This window comes from Nicotiana tabacum, chromosome 8 (assembly GCF_000715075.1).
Source record: "Nicotiana tabacum cultivar K326 chromosome 8, ASM71507v2, whole genome shotgun sequence".
In the NCBI taxonomy this organism is placed as follows: domain Eukaryota; kingdom Viridiplantae; phylum Streptophyta; class Magnoliopsida; order Solanales; family Solanaceae; genus Nicotiana; species Nicotiana tabacum.
The window spans coordinates 55,475,055-55,490,827 of NC_134087.1; the positions used below are offsets into that span (position 1 = coordinate 55,475,055).

The 15,773-nt window shown below is 35.3% G+C and overlaps 1 protein-coding gene across 4 annotated transcripts; it reads right to left on the bottom strand.

Moving 5' to 3' along the window:
* Nucleotides 1-2,199: 2,199 nt before the first annotated feature.
* LOC107789591 (uncharacterized) lies at nt 2,200-15,180 on the bottom strand. Of its 4 annotated transcripts, none has more exons than XM_075219289.1 (19): nt 14,805-15,180; nt 14,003-14,069; nt 13,659-13,772; nt 13,138-13,310; nt 12,623-12,787; nt 12,430-12,504; nt 12,181-12,333; nt 11,499-11,584; nt 10,993-11,077; nt 10,652-10,852; nt 8,003-8,062; nt 7,681-7,760; nt 6,645-6,925; nt 6,471-6,562; nt 6,270-6,399; nt 4,289-5,475; nt 3,920-4,209; nt 2,727-2,894; nt 2,200-2,612 (listed from the first exon to the last, which is right to left on the bottom strand). In XM_075219289.1, exons 1-19 carry the CDS (start codon nt 15,048-15,050, stop codon nt 2,495-2,497), a joined length of 3,771 nt encoding a protein of 1,256 aa, XP_075075390.1. In that variant the 5' UTR covers nt 15,051-15,180; the 3' UTR covers nt 2,200-2,494. The 4 variants fall into 4 exon arrangements, with proteins under 4 accessions (XP_075075390.1, XP_016466915.2, XP_075075389.1 ...); XM_016611429.2 differs by having other exon boundaries at nt 12,181-12,348; XM_075219288.1 differs by having other exon boundaries at nt 12,181-12,504.
* Nucleotides 15,181-15,773: the final 593 nt, after the last annotated feature.

Genomic DNA, 15,773 nt, shown 5'->3' on the forward strand with positions numbered 1-15,773 from the left:
AACTAACATGACAAAATTGATCATTTGTTTAAGTTTTGATGATGTTTTTTTATTTGAAATTCATGTATTAAGCTAATTTAATAATATTTTTCGATATTTAGATGATTATTGTATTATTATACATAAAATTTCTCTCAATAATTAAATTTTATTGTTTCTTCATATAAATAAATGTTTAAATCATTATGTGCCATTATTAACGTGCAACGCACGTTCATAGATACTAGTTAGTATATATATATTTACAAATTTATCTTAAAAAAGTAAAAATACACAGTTGTAATAAATAGTCATTGTTTTAAAAGAAGAAATAAAAAGAGTGTACAATTGCAAAAAATAACTTACTCTATGGATACATTTTTAAAGCAATAAAAAAAAGGGCAACCCGATGCATTAAGCTCCCGCTATGTGCGGGATCCGGGTAGAGGTGGGCATCGGTCTGTTCAGTTCGGTTATAAATATTATCGGTTTTGCCTATCGGTTATCGGTTTACAAATATCATAACCCGATAACCAAACCGATAAGATATTGGTTATCGGTTATCGATCATTATCGGTTCAGTTATCGGTTTACCCGATAAGACAAAACAACTAAAACAGTTTCGCAAGTATAAAACCATTTCAGTATAAAACTGTTTTATAAGATTTGCAATGTATAAAACAATTTCGGTAAAATCAGTGTTCTTAAGATCTTCTTTGTTCAAACGACTAGCAATAAATCTTTGTGCATTGATATCTACTTTTTTTTTTACTCTAGTACAGAATTATGTATATAGATTAAAAAGTGTATTAGTTATGAAATACAAATTTTATAACAACTGACACAAGATAACTTTGTAACAGCTCAACAATTAAAGCAGACTTACGCCGGCCTAAGTCTTGACGGGCGTGATGCGACTGACGCCGGCCTGAGTCTTGACGGACTGACTGGTGAGGGCGTGAGGCGGAGAAACTGAGAAAGATTAGGGAAATAAAAGAGTGAACTATGAATTATGAAACCCTAGTATGTATATACCTAAGGGTAAACTAGTAAATTAGTTAATCATTATTGGGTTATCGGTTTTACCCAATAACAGAATTGCCAAATCGAGCCCGAACCGATAACCCAATAAAACAAAATTAACCCGTTACCAAACCGTTAACCCAATAACCCAATAAAATATTAACGGTTTGGGTTATCAGTTTTACCCGATATATGTCCACCCCTAGGTCCGGGACAGGGCCGGACCACAAAGGTATATCGTAAACAGCTTTACCCTGTATTTCTGCAATAAGTATTTTGTAGAGCAATAAGTATGTTAGAAATAATAAGTTATTCCTAGCAATTGTTCACTCTTTTTATTTCTTCTTTTGATGCAATGACTATTTATTTCAACCGTGCATTTTTACTTTTTTAGGTAAAATATGTATATATATATATATATATATATATATATATATATATATATATTTAAAGCACCATAATTTAGAGTTATATAAAAAATTATAACTAAAATAATTAATTTTCAAACTATGTATTTTTATAACTTTCTAGATGCATTGACTATTTATTTTAATGGTATAAATCTTTATTTTCAGGTCAAATTCAAAAAAAATATTAATTAAAATTTTATTATTTTTAGCCAAATAAAAATATTTAGCCTAGATAATGTAGTTTTATTATAAATTGTATTCGGAAAAAAATTATCTAAAAAAGTAACATATTTAAAAAGGTAAAATATATTTTATTTTTCAAAAAAATACCACATATACAAAAAATTCATGTGGCAGGCGAGTGCACCCACACAATTTGTCATATCAACATCCAAGGGGGTAATGGCTCTCAAAAGGCCTAGTTCAAGGAGGTGATTAAGACCACGAATAATTTAAAGCGATAACTAATAATCCATGACAAATTTAGGGGGGTAATAAGGTATTTTGCCCACATAAAATCATCAAACAATTCCAATGTGCAATATCTTGGGATTTAATTAAAGTCTCTTCTTTAAGAAAGCTGAAACAAAAGAAACAGCTAATTCTCCTTGTATCCTATCAAACTGGCTTCTCTGATTTTCTTTCGCGTTGGATGAAGGGAATAGAAATTTGATTGCCGGTTGGTCCATAAAATAAGGGTTCGAACATCACTACAAATTACCAGCGGATTAGAACATCCATCAGGAGCTAGAATAAGAACGTCAAACTTGTGTACAAATGGATTTACTTTTGAATTTTTTTTCTAACATATCTATTTCTAATTTAATAACTGTAAAACTGTATGGTTTTGAGTCTTTTGACAGTACATAACTCCATTTGAATTAATATGAAGGAACTTAACTACATCCTGCAATTAAATTAGTGTGCCTATTCCTAACCTATCTTTGTTGTCCACGCGTTCAGGCAATTCAACTACTGCCTGGCCATGGCACTTACCAGAAACAACAATTGATTATACATGGCCTTACCTCTCCCATTTCATGGGGGGTGGGGGAAGCCATCTCCACTAAATTATATGTACATTAAGTCCCTGACCCTGGTGAAACTTTCTGGTAACAATTGTATTGACCCAGTAATGAGACGTCATCTTGAGACAATGCTAATCTACCAGAACTCAGGTAGTGTTGAGCAGCTCGTGCCCTGCAATTCTCAATTTGGATAGAAAATAAACATGTCATTAGCAATGCTGCCAATCTTTTTTTGAGCTATTTTGAGAAATGCACAAACTGCATTTTGGTGGGACATGAAACATACCTTCTCTGTTTTCTCCTGCCGATGCTTTCCGATAACCGGGTGGTTCCAAATCTAGAAATTTGGCTCAATGAAGACAGATATTCATGAAATGAATCACCTTTCAGAGCAATGTGTGAGCGCAAGGGAACAACAGCTTGAAGTAAGTTGTAAGCATTCGGATCCACTTTGCTGAGACACAGGAACAATACAAGGCAACTTAGAAATATTGCAGTAATTATCAAGAGCTAAATTAAAAATGAAGTCCTAATACAAAGTCACAACAGTTACATGTATTGACCAATCTTGGAGATTTTAGGCAAATCATAGAAATGAACAAATTCAAAGAATGGACAGGGAACAGTTAGTAGTGGTACAAAACCAACATTTAAAAACAATATAAAAACTATGTTACCTTCTCGAAAAAACAATGTATAAAAACTACTGACGTGGAAATCTTTTCCGGTTCAAACAGGGGCGAATGAAGTGTTGAACTGACAGGTTCAATTGAACCATAACTTTTGACGCGGGGTAAAAATTTATATGTAAAAATTCATTAAATTTGCAAACATAGTAGATATAAATCCATAACTTTAAAAATATAATGGGTTCAATGCTAAAAATCTTGAAAGTTGAACCCATAAGATTTAAATTCTGGATCCGCCTCCGTACAAACATGCAATGGCCTATCGGCTATCAGAATATCCAATCTTTATATTTTATAAAAATATCCATACTTCGGTGAAAGAAAATATTTGCAGCTCAATAAGCTGCCATACAGAACCTCTGGAGTCAACAATTTCAGCCCATGATCTTTCACTCAACTCGCTTAAATTTCCCTCACAGAAACCCCCGTCCATTCTTTCTGAGGTTTATCTTCAGCCCATGATCTTTTACCAATTCTTGACCAGAGAAAGCAGAAGTTCTTGCAAGTATATAGTTCTCTAATTCTTAATTTCTTATCATCATTTTTGAGTGGTTTATACATGTTTTGTACTCTCTTTCTAAACAGTTTACAACTCTATGGTAATAGATTGAACATCTGCGAGTATAAATCCCGAGCTGAACATATAAGCAGTGACAAGCAATAGACACATCTAAAGTTAGAGAGCCAACTTGATTTAATATGCAATTTACTTGGAAGATACACAACTACTCATGAGGACAAGCTATTTATAAGCAAAAGTATAACAGAAGAGGGGCATATGGTCCTATACCTTCTGAAGGAATGACAGATTCTTGGTAGCCTTAAATGCAAACCCTCATGTTTTCCCCTACTCTGTCCAACCATCTTTCCCAGAGCCATTGTACTGTTTGTGGATGTCAACATCTCCCAGGCCAAATCCACCTCATATACAGATGCAGTGTCCGGTCCGAGAGAAGCAATTTCTTTAGCAAAAAGGCAAACTCCGTGTTGGGCAAAAATTGATGACATCTGCAACTGGTCTTCATGCCAGTTATATGAATGTGATTCTACGAAGGGGGTCATTGACGGCTCCAACGAATCCTGGATGAGTACTTACAAGCATCAAAAACTACACATGCAGTAACACAAAGGTAATATATGTATCTAAGAAATTACTTACGTATAGGAGGTGTTTGCAGTCAGCAAGTAATAAATCAGCCACTGAAATTAAATCACTCATTTCATGAGCAACATTGAGAATTTGAGAAGCTTCTTTCTGCTCTGGGGTAATATACTGTTTCAGATCCAGGTAACCTTCACGAAGTCTTTTCCAACTATCTTGTACAGAAGTATTCAGGTTAAACTGCACAGTAGTCTTAAAGGATGTAGAACTTTTACTGAAGTCCATGCGGCTACACTCATCCAACACCCGATATCCACTCGGAACATCCTCCGTGCATTGTCCATTAAAATGCTCCACGACCTCTCCAGTAATTGATTTCGTTACTCTATCAGAACTACAACCCTGCAATTCCTGATACTCAGAAGATAAAAGAACATTTTCATCAAGTTTCTCAACCTTGAGAGAGTACATACTTGGAAGGGACAGATTGCTACAATAATTTGCCTCAACTTTGACATCAACATCATTATATGACTCTGTACTTGAAATTAATTCTGAATCAATAGTAAGCTGAGTCTCAGGGATGAATGATGACTCTGGCACACAGGAAACATTCACTGACTTGCTTACAACATTCACAGTAGAATAATCAGCTGTCTCCAAATAATTTCTTTTCAACCTCTTTGATTTGAAATGAAGATTCTCTGTTGGTAAACTGCAGGAGATTTCAGTGGCTGAAAAATGGGAGGGTGAACTGCATGCTGTTTCAATCTCTTCATTTCCGATCTCAGGTTGATCTAACGATACGGGAACTCTGCTGCATTCTTCCTCTGAATCTGAAGACATAACTCTATCAAGTTTTCTCAGTGTATTTCTTCGAGTGAATGCGATCGGTGATTCAGAGGCATCAGAAATTTCTGAGTTAGTACCAAACATAGTACATTCGTTATGATCCTGAAATGAGTAGAGCAAGCTTAACATTGCATCCTTTTTTCCATCAACATTATTAGCACCCATATCAAGATCCCTAGAATTGTTCTCTTCTGTAATATTGTTTAGCTCGACTTCTTCTGCTTTCTCATTTATACAGTATCTTTCTTCTTCTACCCTCATCGACTTAGTTATCTCTTCATCCACAAGTTCCGATAGTGGAGAAGCGAAATCCCAAGGGATAATTTTCGGTAGTAGCAGATGACCAGCTTCTAGATCAAACTGAAGAGGACTATATCTTAGCTGCAGGTTATCTGGCCGTAGCAAAAAAAAAACAGCACCAGATTAAATGGGTTAAGTGAAACTTTACTGTGAAGAAAACATAGAGTGTAGATACAATTTAGTCATAATTTCATCATCACATGAAGGATGAGAACTGTTCAGATGAGGATAGAGCTTGTTCCTACATACTGATTTCTTTTTACCATCACTTTTATGTGTACTGAACCATTAGATTTTGGCAATTGATCCCTTGAGAGGATTTAAACTAACTTTTCTCTTCTAGTTAACTAGTCTTCAACCATGGAGGTAAGTTTCTTTATGGGTTGAATCCTAATTCTTAGTTTGATAATTTTGCTTGTTCTTTGATCTTCAAGCAAAGATTTGGGTCCTATACTCAAGTTTGTGTTTAAGAAGAAAGGTCCTTCTTTTCCAAGATTTTATCTCTATCTTTCTATCTTGTTTTGCCCCCTCGTATCTACACCGTTGCCATTACTCATTTGTCATTGCATTCAAGATATCTAAGCAATGCATGAAGCTTGAAGCTTTGACTGGTCAAAATTCAATCTTAAGCAAGATCCTAAATAAATGACATGATACCTCTCAACCTGCTCTATATGCAAATAGAGGTTATCAATGATTTCGTCATTACCAGTAAGATGTATGCACTGGTTTTAGAGGATTCACTTTTACAAAATAACATGAAGCTTCAGAATTTTTGCTTGATGAACTTTTTCTGTTAGCATCCTCTTTAGCAATGGTACAAGAATTATTCACGCAATCAACTATCCTGAAGAATGCATTAACTCCTTGATATTTGGTGAATTACCTTTCTTCAAAGTTTGGCCTTGACACCAAAACTGGAGATACATAATAGTTTTACGAATATCTCCATGGCAATGATCCACAAACCCCTCTACCAGCATTGGGTGAATTTTAACTTGTTCTCTAGCACAAACCTAGAGGGAATATCTTTGATTAGCCAGATAAAGATAGATATCAGCACGAAACTAGCAAAAAGTAACTGTACCGTCTGTGCAAGCTCAAGGAGGTCCTTCAACGATGGCAGCGCAAAGCACACCTGTAGCCTATCTAAATTGTTTGGGAGCACCGGATTGTCACCTACTCACATCGAAGAATAATACTTAATTTGTGAAACATAAGCTTGACAAATTATGGTATTTCAACCATTTAGCCCCCTTACTATTGCTAGTTAATATCATGGGCCGCTTTGCGGTCTCCGCAAGTTGTTGAATGGTAGAGACAAAACCACGGTCTTCACAAAGAGCAGTATCCACGTCCTCAAAAAGGATTAGAGCCTTAGTTTCACCCTGATGATTAGCAGTTATCTCCTCCCTGCAGACTTGTTGTCTTTGCACTCCACAGGCATTTGGAGCATTTTCCTCATCAGACAAAGGTATCACTTCAATAACTCCACAGCCAGACACTAATTTGTCCTCTAAATACGCTGGATCTTTTTGAATCCTGAAACAAGAATCGAACAGACAAGATGGAAGTAGTGTATGTCAAGTCATTATAGATTCAAGATTCATTGTAGTGCTAAATTGGCTTAAATGAAGCGAAATCCCATCACGGAAAAAAGAAACAAATAGATTGGCTACTTTGCAAGATTTTCACCCATTTTTCTGTGAGCAGCAAATTTCTATATAAAAATAGGTAATGAAGATAAACATTCATTGGGTAATTCAACTAACTTTTCTAGGAACAAGAATGACACAACAAGAAAATGGTCAACAAACATGCTGAGAGGCTACTAAAAGCCCTAAATTCTTCCCTCCCAAATCTGTGACTAATGAAATGTTTTTCCTAAAGGAAGACCAATCTAAGAATTGTGTGCCAGCATGCATTACCTGGTTGTTTAACAATTCTAGATGAATGTTAAATTATTCCTTTACTGATGCAAATTCAAGATGGCCAGAACTAAATGTGAAATGTAAAACAATAAAAGTATCCAAAAGAAAAAAAATATGAACCATCACAAGAGAAATGTTTTGTCTTGAAATGCAAATACTTGAACAGTATACCAAACTACAAGTTACAGTACCCCCAAAAGGAAAAAGGATACCGTTAGTGTTCCAATTATTGACATTTTATATTTTAATAAAATTTTATTATGAATAAGTCCAAGAAAACAAAAGGAACAATCATATATCTTAATAAAATTTTATCGCAAGCAAATCCAAAAACAAAAGAAAACTAGCATCCACACATAGACGAACCGTTGAAGCCAGTGGGATTCTACAGCCTCCCCAAATTTCTGTTTTACAAGAGCACCGTTTCGCCAATCTGATGAATTGACCTAGCAAGACAATAGACCAAAAGAGTTAGTTAAGTAGATTCTTGATAACTTTAAGAAGTTTTATTTTTCTTTTTTAAGAGTTTGGTTTGAACACGTCAAAGAATCTAATGTTTAAACTGCTCCGACATATATACTGCTTATACTACATGTCAGTGGAAGCTAGCTAGGAACAATGAACACACATCTACATAGTGCAAAATGCAATTTAAGGTTAATAATATAGCAAATTTTCACAGAATTACCTCAATAACTTGAAATCCCTGTTCTTTAGCACAGGCGTAAATTGCAGCCGACTTCCCACTCTGCATAATATTAGTTAGCACATAAAATCACCAATAAAAGCTACTTCAAAACATACTAAAGTAGGTCTGGTTAAGCCTAACATAACAATATTAATAGAACTATGGCAGAAGAAACTGGAACAGTGATTTGTGTGTAACTTCCAGATTAGCCGCGTACATTCTTATGGCTTTAAATTCATGGAAAATTCTGGTTTTCTTCAACAGCAGAAAAATCAGATTTTGGGAGGATGCATGGTTGGGTCACACACCTCTCAAAGATATATTTCACGATATTTACGGCATTTCCTCTCTTCATAATCCTCTCAAAGGTTTGTGTTCAAATTCTCATGTTTAGTTTTATTGCATTATAGACTTCAGTAACTTCCCCCCTACTGGCGAGTCCTCATACGCCTGCCCGCCTAAACTTTTTTTTTCTTCTTTCCAACAACCATTCTAGCAGCACCATTTTACTTTTCAATGACCATTTTGATGACACCATGCCTCTTTTCGGCAAACATTGGGAATCAATGTACCGCATTTGTGATCATTTAATGGCACCTATGACTGTCTGGTGGCCCCGCGTCTCTTTCGCAGTAACCGCTTGGATGGTATTGCATCTCTTTTTCAAAGATCACTCACTCTTTTTCGACTACTATTTGGTCCTTTTATTTAGTGACATTTCAAGCAAAACGTTTCTAAAACCATCTTTTTTTATTTTTTCATGGTATCAAAATCTGGGAATTGCATTCCTATGCTAACACTAAATTTCACGTCACTATTGTGAAAGATTCTTCTCTTCTTTTTTTATGGTAGAAAATCTTCTACTCTTTCTTCATGATACCAAGGTTTGAGAATTGAATCTCTTCTTTGATTATTGAATTTCCGGTAATTATTTCAAGAACAAATTTTCTTATTCTCTGCCTCATAGTTTCATGGTAGCACCATTACCCAATTGGTTCATGGCAGTGACAAGACAAAAAAAAGGTGTTCCTTTATATTCAACCTTTTTCTTGTAAGTAAAGTACTTCATAAATAAAAACCAGCATCAAGTGATTGCTGGTGTATAGAGACAGTTACAACCAAAACAAGTGTCCTTATTGACTGTTAAGAGAGTTAATAAAATCGAGCATGACCTCTACATCCCATGTATCATGTGCATCTGCCATATTGCTCCAAAAAGAAAGCATTGAAATGAAAATAAGTTTAAGAGCCCTTTATTCAACTTGATTTTGAAGTTTGATTTGCAAATCCAAGTATCTTCATTGATTTCAGTTTGAGAGGGCACTGAAATTCCAGAGAACTATAAAGTTGTGTCTCTAACTTCAGAACATGTTTAGATTCTTTAATTTGAGTAAATGGGATATTATAAAATATTCTATAAGATACCACAACTTATTTTGTATTAGTTATCGAATGATAACCTATCTTATTAGGCATACAGAATAACTATGAACAAAACTGTAAGTAGCCCATAGGCCCTACGAGCCCATTTTGTAATCATCATTTCAATAAGTTCTTCATTTTTTTCTCAGAGCAATCATAGAAAGGAAAATAGATAGAAGGAAAAAAAAAACGAACACAGTACCTTTGTTCTTTCAACCTCCACCACCCAAAAGGTTGGGGGATTTTCAAATTTGTGATCATGAGCTGATTATGCATAATATATGAAGCACATTTATTCAAGGCTAAGCTTTATTCTAGCATAAATGAACACAATTGTAGCAAGAATTGAGATTTAACAGAACATAAGTTCTTTGCTCTTGCGTACATACCACAAAGTGCAACTCTGGAAATATTTTCACTAAATGGAACAGAAATGCAATAAGAATTTCAGTTCACCATGTTTATCAAATGAACAGATTCATAACTTTTTGACATATATAATGCTTAACACATGTATTGTCGTGAATATGAACTCGTAAATGCAAAAATCAGATACAAAAGACGGCATAAATTTTAAATAGTATTATTATTGCTTTCTAGAAATGACAAAGCAGTTATCTACATAAATCAGACTTTCTTTGAACTTCTACTGAAATGCCAAATGAACAGGGAAAGGAATCGACATTTCTTTTTTCTTTGGAAAGGAAAGTAGACATTTCTTTTTCTTTGGGAAGGGAATTTAGACATCTCTTTCTTTTTTGGTGAGGGAAAGTGGACATTGCTAAAAGTCAATCAAGGTGAAAGCTGAACTATTGCTCCGCTAACCAAAAAAAAACTAAATGACTAATGGTTGGCCTGAAAATTGATAATTCTAATCCTTTTGATGAAGATGATATTTCAAATCTTAGCAATTAGTTCATTTATTAGAAAAGAAAAAGAAAGAAGGAAGCTAACAATCCCTTAAAGTAAACCCAAGCTAGTGAAATGTATTTCTACTTGCTTATGAAAGAGCCCATGGATTTGTTTCACAATATACGTCACAACCATGGGTTGTTGTTTCATAAGCACGTAGTTCTCAGTAAGATAGGATACATAGGATTAAGATATTAATCAACTAATTCTCACTTAATAACTAGAAATGGGATCATACAGATGGAGAGAGAGATTGGGAACTCTAGGAACATGCAAAGACTTTTTGCAATAGGAGAGTAGAAACTAGCTACATACCCCAACTGGTCCAGATACCAAGAGGACATTCTTCAGCTGTTCTTCGTTTGTGGAGTCGGCTTCACTGTCATACAGGCTGTCAGAGGAGTCTTGAGCAACTCTATCACTAAGAATGCATGGTTTGCTTGTGCGAGAAGCTTTTTCATGCCAAAGATGCAACCAATCATTTAAAAGTTTCACTGGCTCGCTATTACCACATACCTGCATACAAGGTATTGGAGAACATTTATCATACTGCATATGGAAAAACATATGAGGGAACAAACATCTTTTAAGACTTGTCTTCACCAACATAGACAGATAAATATTAACAGTTGTGGTATAAAAAATGAGATATTCACCTGAAAAGCTCTCTCAGGCTGATATTTGTTTGTCCATAGACAACTTTTGGGCCCAGTGGGACAGTTCTGGTAGTCAGATACTATCCTAAACATGAAAAAATAGTCAAAAATTAAATCAGCATTACATGAAAAAAGGCAGCAGCCATAATACATGAGTTGAGCTTAATGGAGAAGTGAGGATTCATATAGCCGACCCCAACTAATTCAGGTGAGGCGTAGTTGTTGTAAGGAGCAACATATATTTCAAGTCAACAAGAAGCAAAAGTTCCTTTTATCCTATATTCTGGGAATGAACTATGATGCGCACCCATTTATAATTTCAGAATGTGATGGGAACAACCTGGACTGCACAACATGTACCAGCTTGCAATATAAGAAAGGTTGTTTTATTAATTCTGATTGTTTTGGACCTTTTGGTAAGGTCTAAAAGGACTGGTTGCACAGAGTAGCATAATTTTAACAAGCTTCAGAACTGTTTGCTCCATCAAGATCATAAATATCCTCACCTTTCTTGAAGAAATCTACCTTGCTTCTTGGTATCTGAACTGCTAAGGTTATTTTGGAAGGTGTCAACTGTGTCCACTACATTTGCCTACAATTATCATAACCACAAGCATTATCGGATGATCAGACAAAACAGATACGAAACGTAAAGACTCTCAATATCTGTATCTCTGAAAGCAGGATTGTACATGACGCAATAAGTCAACTAAAATACCCAACAACAACAACAACCAAAAAAAACAGTGTAATACCACAAGTGGGATCTGGGGAGGGTAGTATGTACACAGACCTTACTCCTACCTTCAAGAAGGCAGAGAGGTTTTTTCGGGTAGACCCTCGACTTAGAGGAAAGGTAAAAGGAATGGCAAAAACAAGCACACCAATCAGAAAACCGAAGCGAAAATACAAAACTAACACTAGGTATTGCAATCAGAAAACCGAAACGAAAGCAACAAGAAGTAATAACATAAGTCAAGTAATACGCAAATACACTAAGTCATGTACTAAAGCTACTGTTACAAATAAGGACAATGCTTGGCTATCAACCAAAATACCCACTTAAAAAATAATTATTAACTCAAAATTATACTATTCACTGAAAAAGGTATATTGTCCACACTTTGGGGCATAATCAATATGAGCAGCAAACAGTATAAATTCAAACAAGGCTATGTCAGAACTTACCACTTCTGCATTCTTTAGCTGCTCACAGTGGCTGACTTGTTCCTCCGCAACTACGGATAATGCTGAATGATATAATTTTGTTTCTCTAGAAGAATGATCAGAAACCACTTCATCTTGTGAAATAGCATGCTGATTCAGTTCAATCTTGTTTTGCTGTGACAATGTTTTCTTCGGATAAGAGATGCAAGAAAAGTTATCAAATTGCAGAGAGGTGAAGGAACCTTCAGAGAATGAAGAGCTTCCACATACTAGCACAACATCAGTATCGAGAAAACAAGCTTCAGAAAAGATCCAGTGACCCCAATCAAAGGCAGTTTCATCCTCCTGCAAAGGCAATTTTTATATTTCATCCAAGCAAAAGAACTGGAAAAAGTTATTACAAGAGTAACATATGAGACAGCCCTGTAAATACAATGTATAGAATTGAGAATGGACACCATACCGTAACTATTTCAAATACATGAATAGGACTGAAAGTAAGGCTTTTCCCCTCCTCAGAAGAGTACCAGTTACTCTCCACATCAATAACTTCTTGGCTCTTCTTACCCATTTTGCAGGATTGAAAAAAAGGATGTATTTGTTTTCCCGCATATCTGCGGGAATTCTCCTGGTGAAAGCAAAGAAAGTTATAAATAACCAAAACAGAACTGTAGCTTCAGTTGTGTGATACTATGAAAATGAAAAGGACCTTATTCTGCAAAATCTAGAAGAAAGAAACATCAGAAAAAAATGTGCAGATATCACATAAAATCAAACAAAAACATTTATAAGAAGCATAACAGGATCCAGCATTAAGTGCTAAAATCAAGAATCTGAAGGATCAGAATCATCAGAACTCAACCACACAGAAGATCCTGCTTTTTTTGTCGCAGAAGAAATGAAAAGAATGAGAATGTTTTAACTTAAACAAGGTGATGCACATTTGATAAATAAATAAAAATAAATAGTTCAACTAACCTCAGCTGTCTTTCTAGCCTCCATTCGGAGATCAGGAATCGAGTGTAACATTGATTCATCCTGCATAAGGTTACGTGGAACCAAACATATTTCCGTCGATCCTTTGACAACCAGTTGGCATTTCTCTGGTGTTGAGTTAGCAAGCTTCTTCTTCGAACGAGGAGTCTTCTTATCTTCCAAACAGTGTTCAATCAGAAGCAATAAATTGCCAGCAATAGTTATAGCATGCAAATTTGGTTTGCAAATTCAAAATTCGTTGGAACAAAAGAATCTTAACATTTGAGGAAAAAGCCTCTGAACGGTGAGAATTGCAGCATCAAGAGTGCATGCAACTTTCTTAAGGACTTCCATTGCATAACCTATCTCGTACCCTTTTTTAAAAAATTTAGACACATCATATGCTTTCCCTCTGCAATATATGATGCCTTAGTTTTTTTTCCTTAATAAAAAAATATTATGCCCTAGTTGAGTGAAAAATAATTATAAACAACATGGATTTCTGGAAAAAGAAAAAAGCATACTTGCAGGAGGTGAGCAAGATTTTAGGAGTTTTTCAGGTGATCCATCATTTAGCTGCTCATGTCTCTGTCTCTTCTGATTCTTTCTCTCTGAAACCTTTAGAAAGAAATCCGTTTCTGGAGAAAACATCAAAAGAAGCATAAATAAGCATCAAAATCTGTCATTCTTTTTGGTTAATTAGAAAGACATTTATCATTCATTCACTTTCAGCATTCAATAATTCACATAGGAGAAATGTTTTCTTTCTTTCCCCGTAGATTATCCATAATCCTCTCTCACCTTCCGAGCCCCACTTTATTGTAAGTATGGACAATGCAAAGAACATCTTTTTAAGTAATTCACTTACTGATAGTAACTGGAGAATCTCCGTCAGGAATTTCCTTGCTTGAAGTTTCTCTACAGCTTAGAGCAACCTGAATATTAAAGCAAGCAAATAAAGTCAGAGATACAGTGTTATTCAGCCCTTTCTCTGCTATTTCTAAGCAAGATTTTACTCTTCTCTCTACATAATTGGATAATCAAAAAACCTGATATTAGAGAGGTAGATGCAGAGAAGGGAATGCCGACTGTAGGAGACCAGTGTAGGCACATAAAAATGGACAACATGGAGAAGGGGAGAAAATACAAATTGTTTGTGCAACCAAGGGTGTGGCCTAGTGATTGAAGAAGCTAGGGTGAATCAAAAAATATGCCTAGCTTGGTTGACAGAGTTTTGCAGGACCTGCATCGGTGGGAGGATGTAAGTACCCGGTGAAATAGTTTGAGTATGTACACGAGCTAGCCCTAACACTGCGGTGGTTATCAAAAAAGGATACAGAATTCTATGTTTTTTTAAATATAACAATGGTGGATTTGGAGGATTTTGGGGCAGACTATCACTTCTTAAGAAGTACCCTCAGAACCGGGTGGCATTGAACAAACCAAGTTGAAATTTCCAGTGGTTTTTCTATTCCCAATCCAAAACCAGGGCCACATTAAGCTAGAAAACTAATTACAAGAGATAGTTCGCCTTTCTTAATTATTTTTATCATTATTATTATTGACATCACGAAATCCTGAAGCTAATTCATTCACATTAGTCAAATTAAACACAATTCTTGTAAAATTAGCTCAAGCGCTCTAGATAATAAACTAACAACAAAATTAACCTTCTTAGAAGCTCGTGGGTGACTTTGCGGTGTTGTTGTCTTGGAATTTCTCTTCTTCTTCTTCTGATTTCCTTTAGTCTTATTGCCATTTTCTTGGCTCTCACACCACTCTTCCTCCTCATCCTCTTCTTCTTCTTCTTCAGCTCCTCCTTTAACTGGAATTTGCTTCGCACTGTTTGGAAACAGCGTCGCCTGGACTAATCTACGCCGGCTACGAAGTCCTTCATCTACTAGTTCCTCCTCCATTGGATCAGCTCTCGTTAGGGTTTTTGCAAAATTAGGAGTTCCAATTAGCTTGATCAATGAAGAGGGCTCCCCAAAATTTCCCTCTTTGCTTTTGCTTGTGCTTTTTCTTTTTTTCCTTTTGTCGCTGGGCTGTGGAGCCCTCTTTGTGATATGAAAACAATGGATACGGTAACCGGTATAAACGGTAGTAGGTTACCTATGGTTGCTATTTCCCGCGATTTTATTCGCATTCCGTTCAGATTTCCCGCGCTCAGTTGAATTGTATTAATTAATTTTGTTATGTATATTGATTAAAAACATTTTTGGTGTTATGAAAATAATTATACTATGAATGTTCATTTAATACTTAGCTATAGATAATCTTCCTCAAGAATATTATTCATTTAGTATTCCATTAAAGTTTATCTACAAGCAACTGATGTGGGCAGGTTGCAAGCAACTCAATGAAATGATTTGCAGCAGCTTCTTATTAAACAGTCAGGTTGCAAGCAGCTCATGCAAATAATTTACATACAGCTCAAGAAAAGCCTCGCAGTTGCTTCCTTTCTTCTACAAATAGAGGAGTTTTCAGTTCATTATGTACATCAATTTGAAGTTGAATAATATATCAATCTCTATCTATACTTGTCTTCGGTTTCTTTACTTTATAGTTTTTTATTTTATAATACGTTATCAGCACGAGACTCTGCCATTTTGAGCACTTACTTTGAATTTAATTTCTAT

Excerpts from the sequence above, each read along its gene's own strand:
- LOC107789591 (XM_075219288.1), bottom strand. The coding sequence starts at position 15,050 with ATGGAGGAGGAACTAGTAGATGAAGGACTTCGTAGCCGGCGTAGATTA. Across the intron at positions 14,070-14,804 it reads ACCCACGAGCTTCTAAGAAG|GTTGCTCTAAGCTGTAGAGA; the intron begins GTTAATTTTGTT and ends TTTAATATTCAG. Across the intron at positions 13,773-14,002 it reads AGATTCTCCAGTTACTATCA|AAACGGATTTCTTTCTAAAG; the intron begins GTAAGTGAATTA and ends TGTTTTCTCCAG.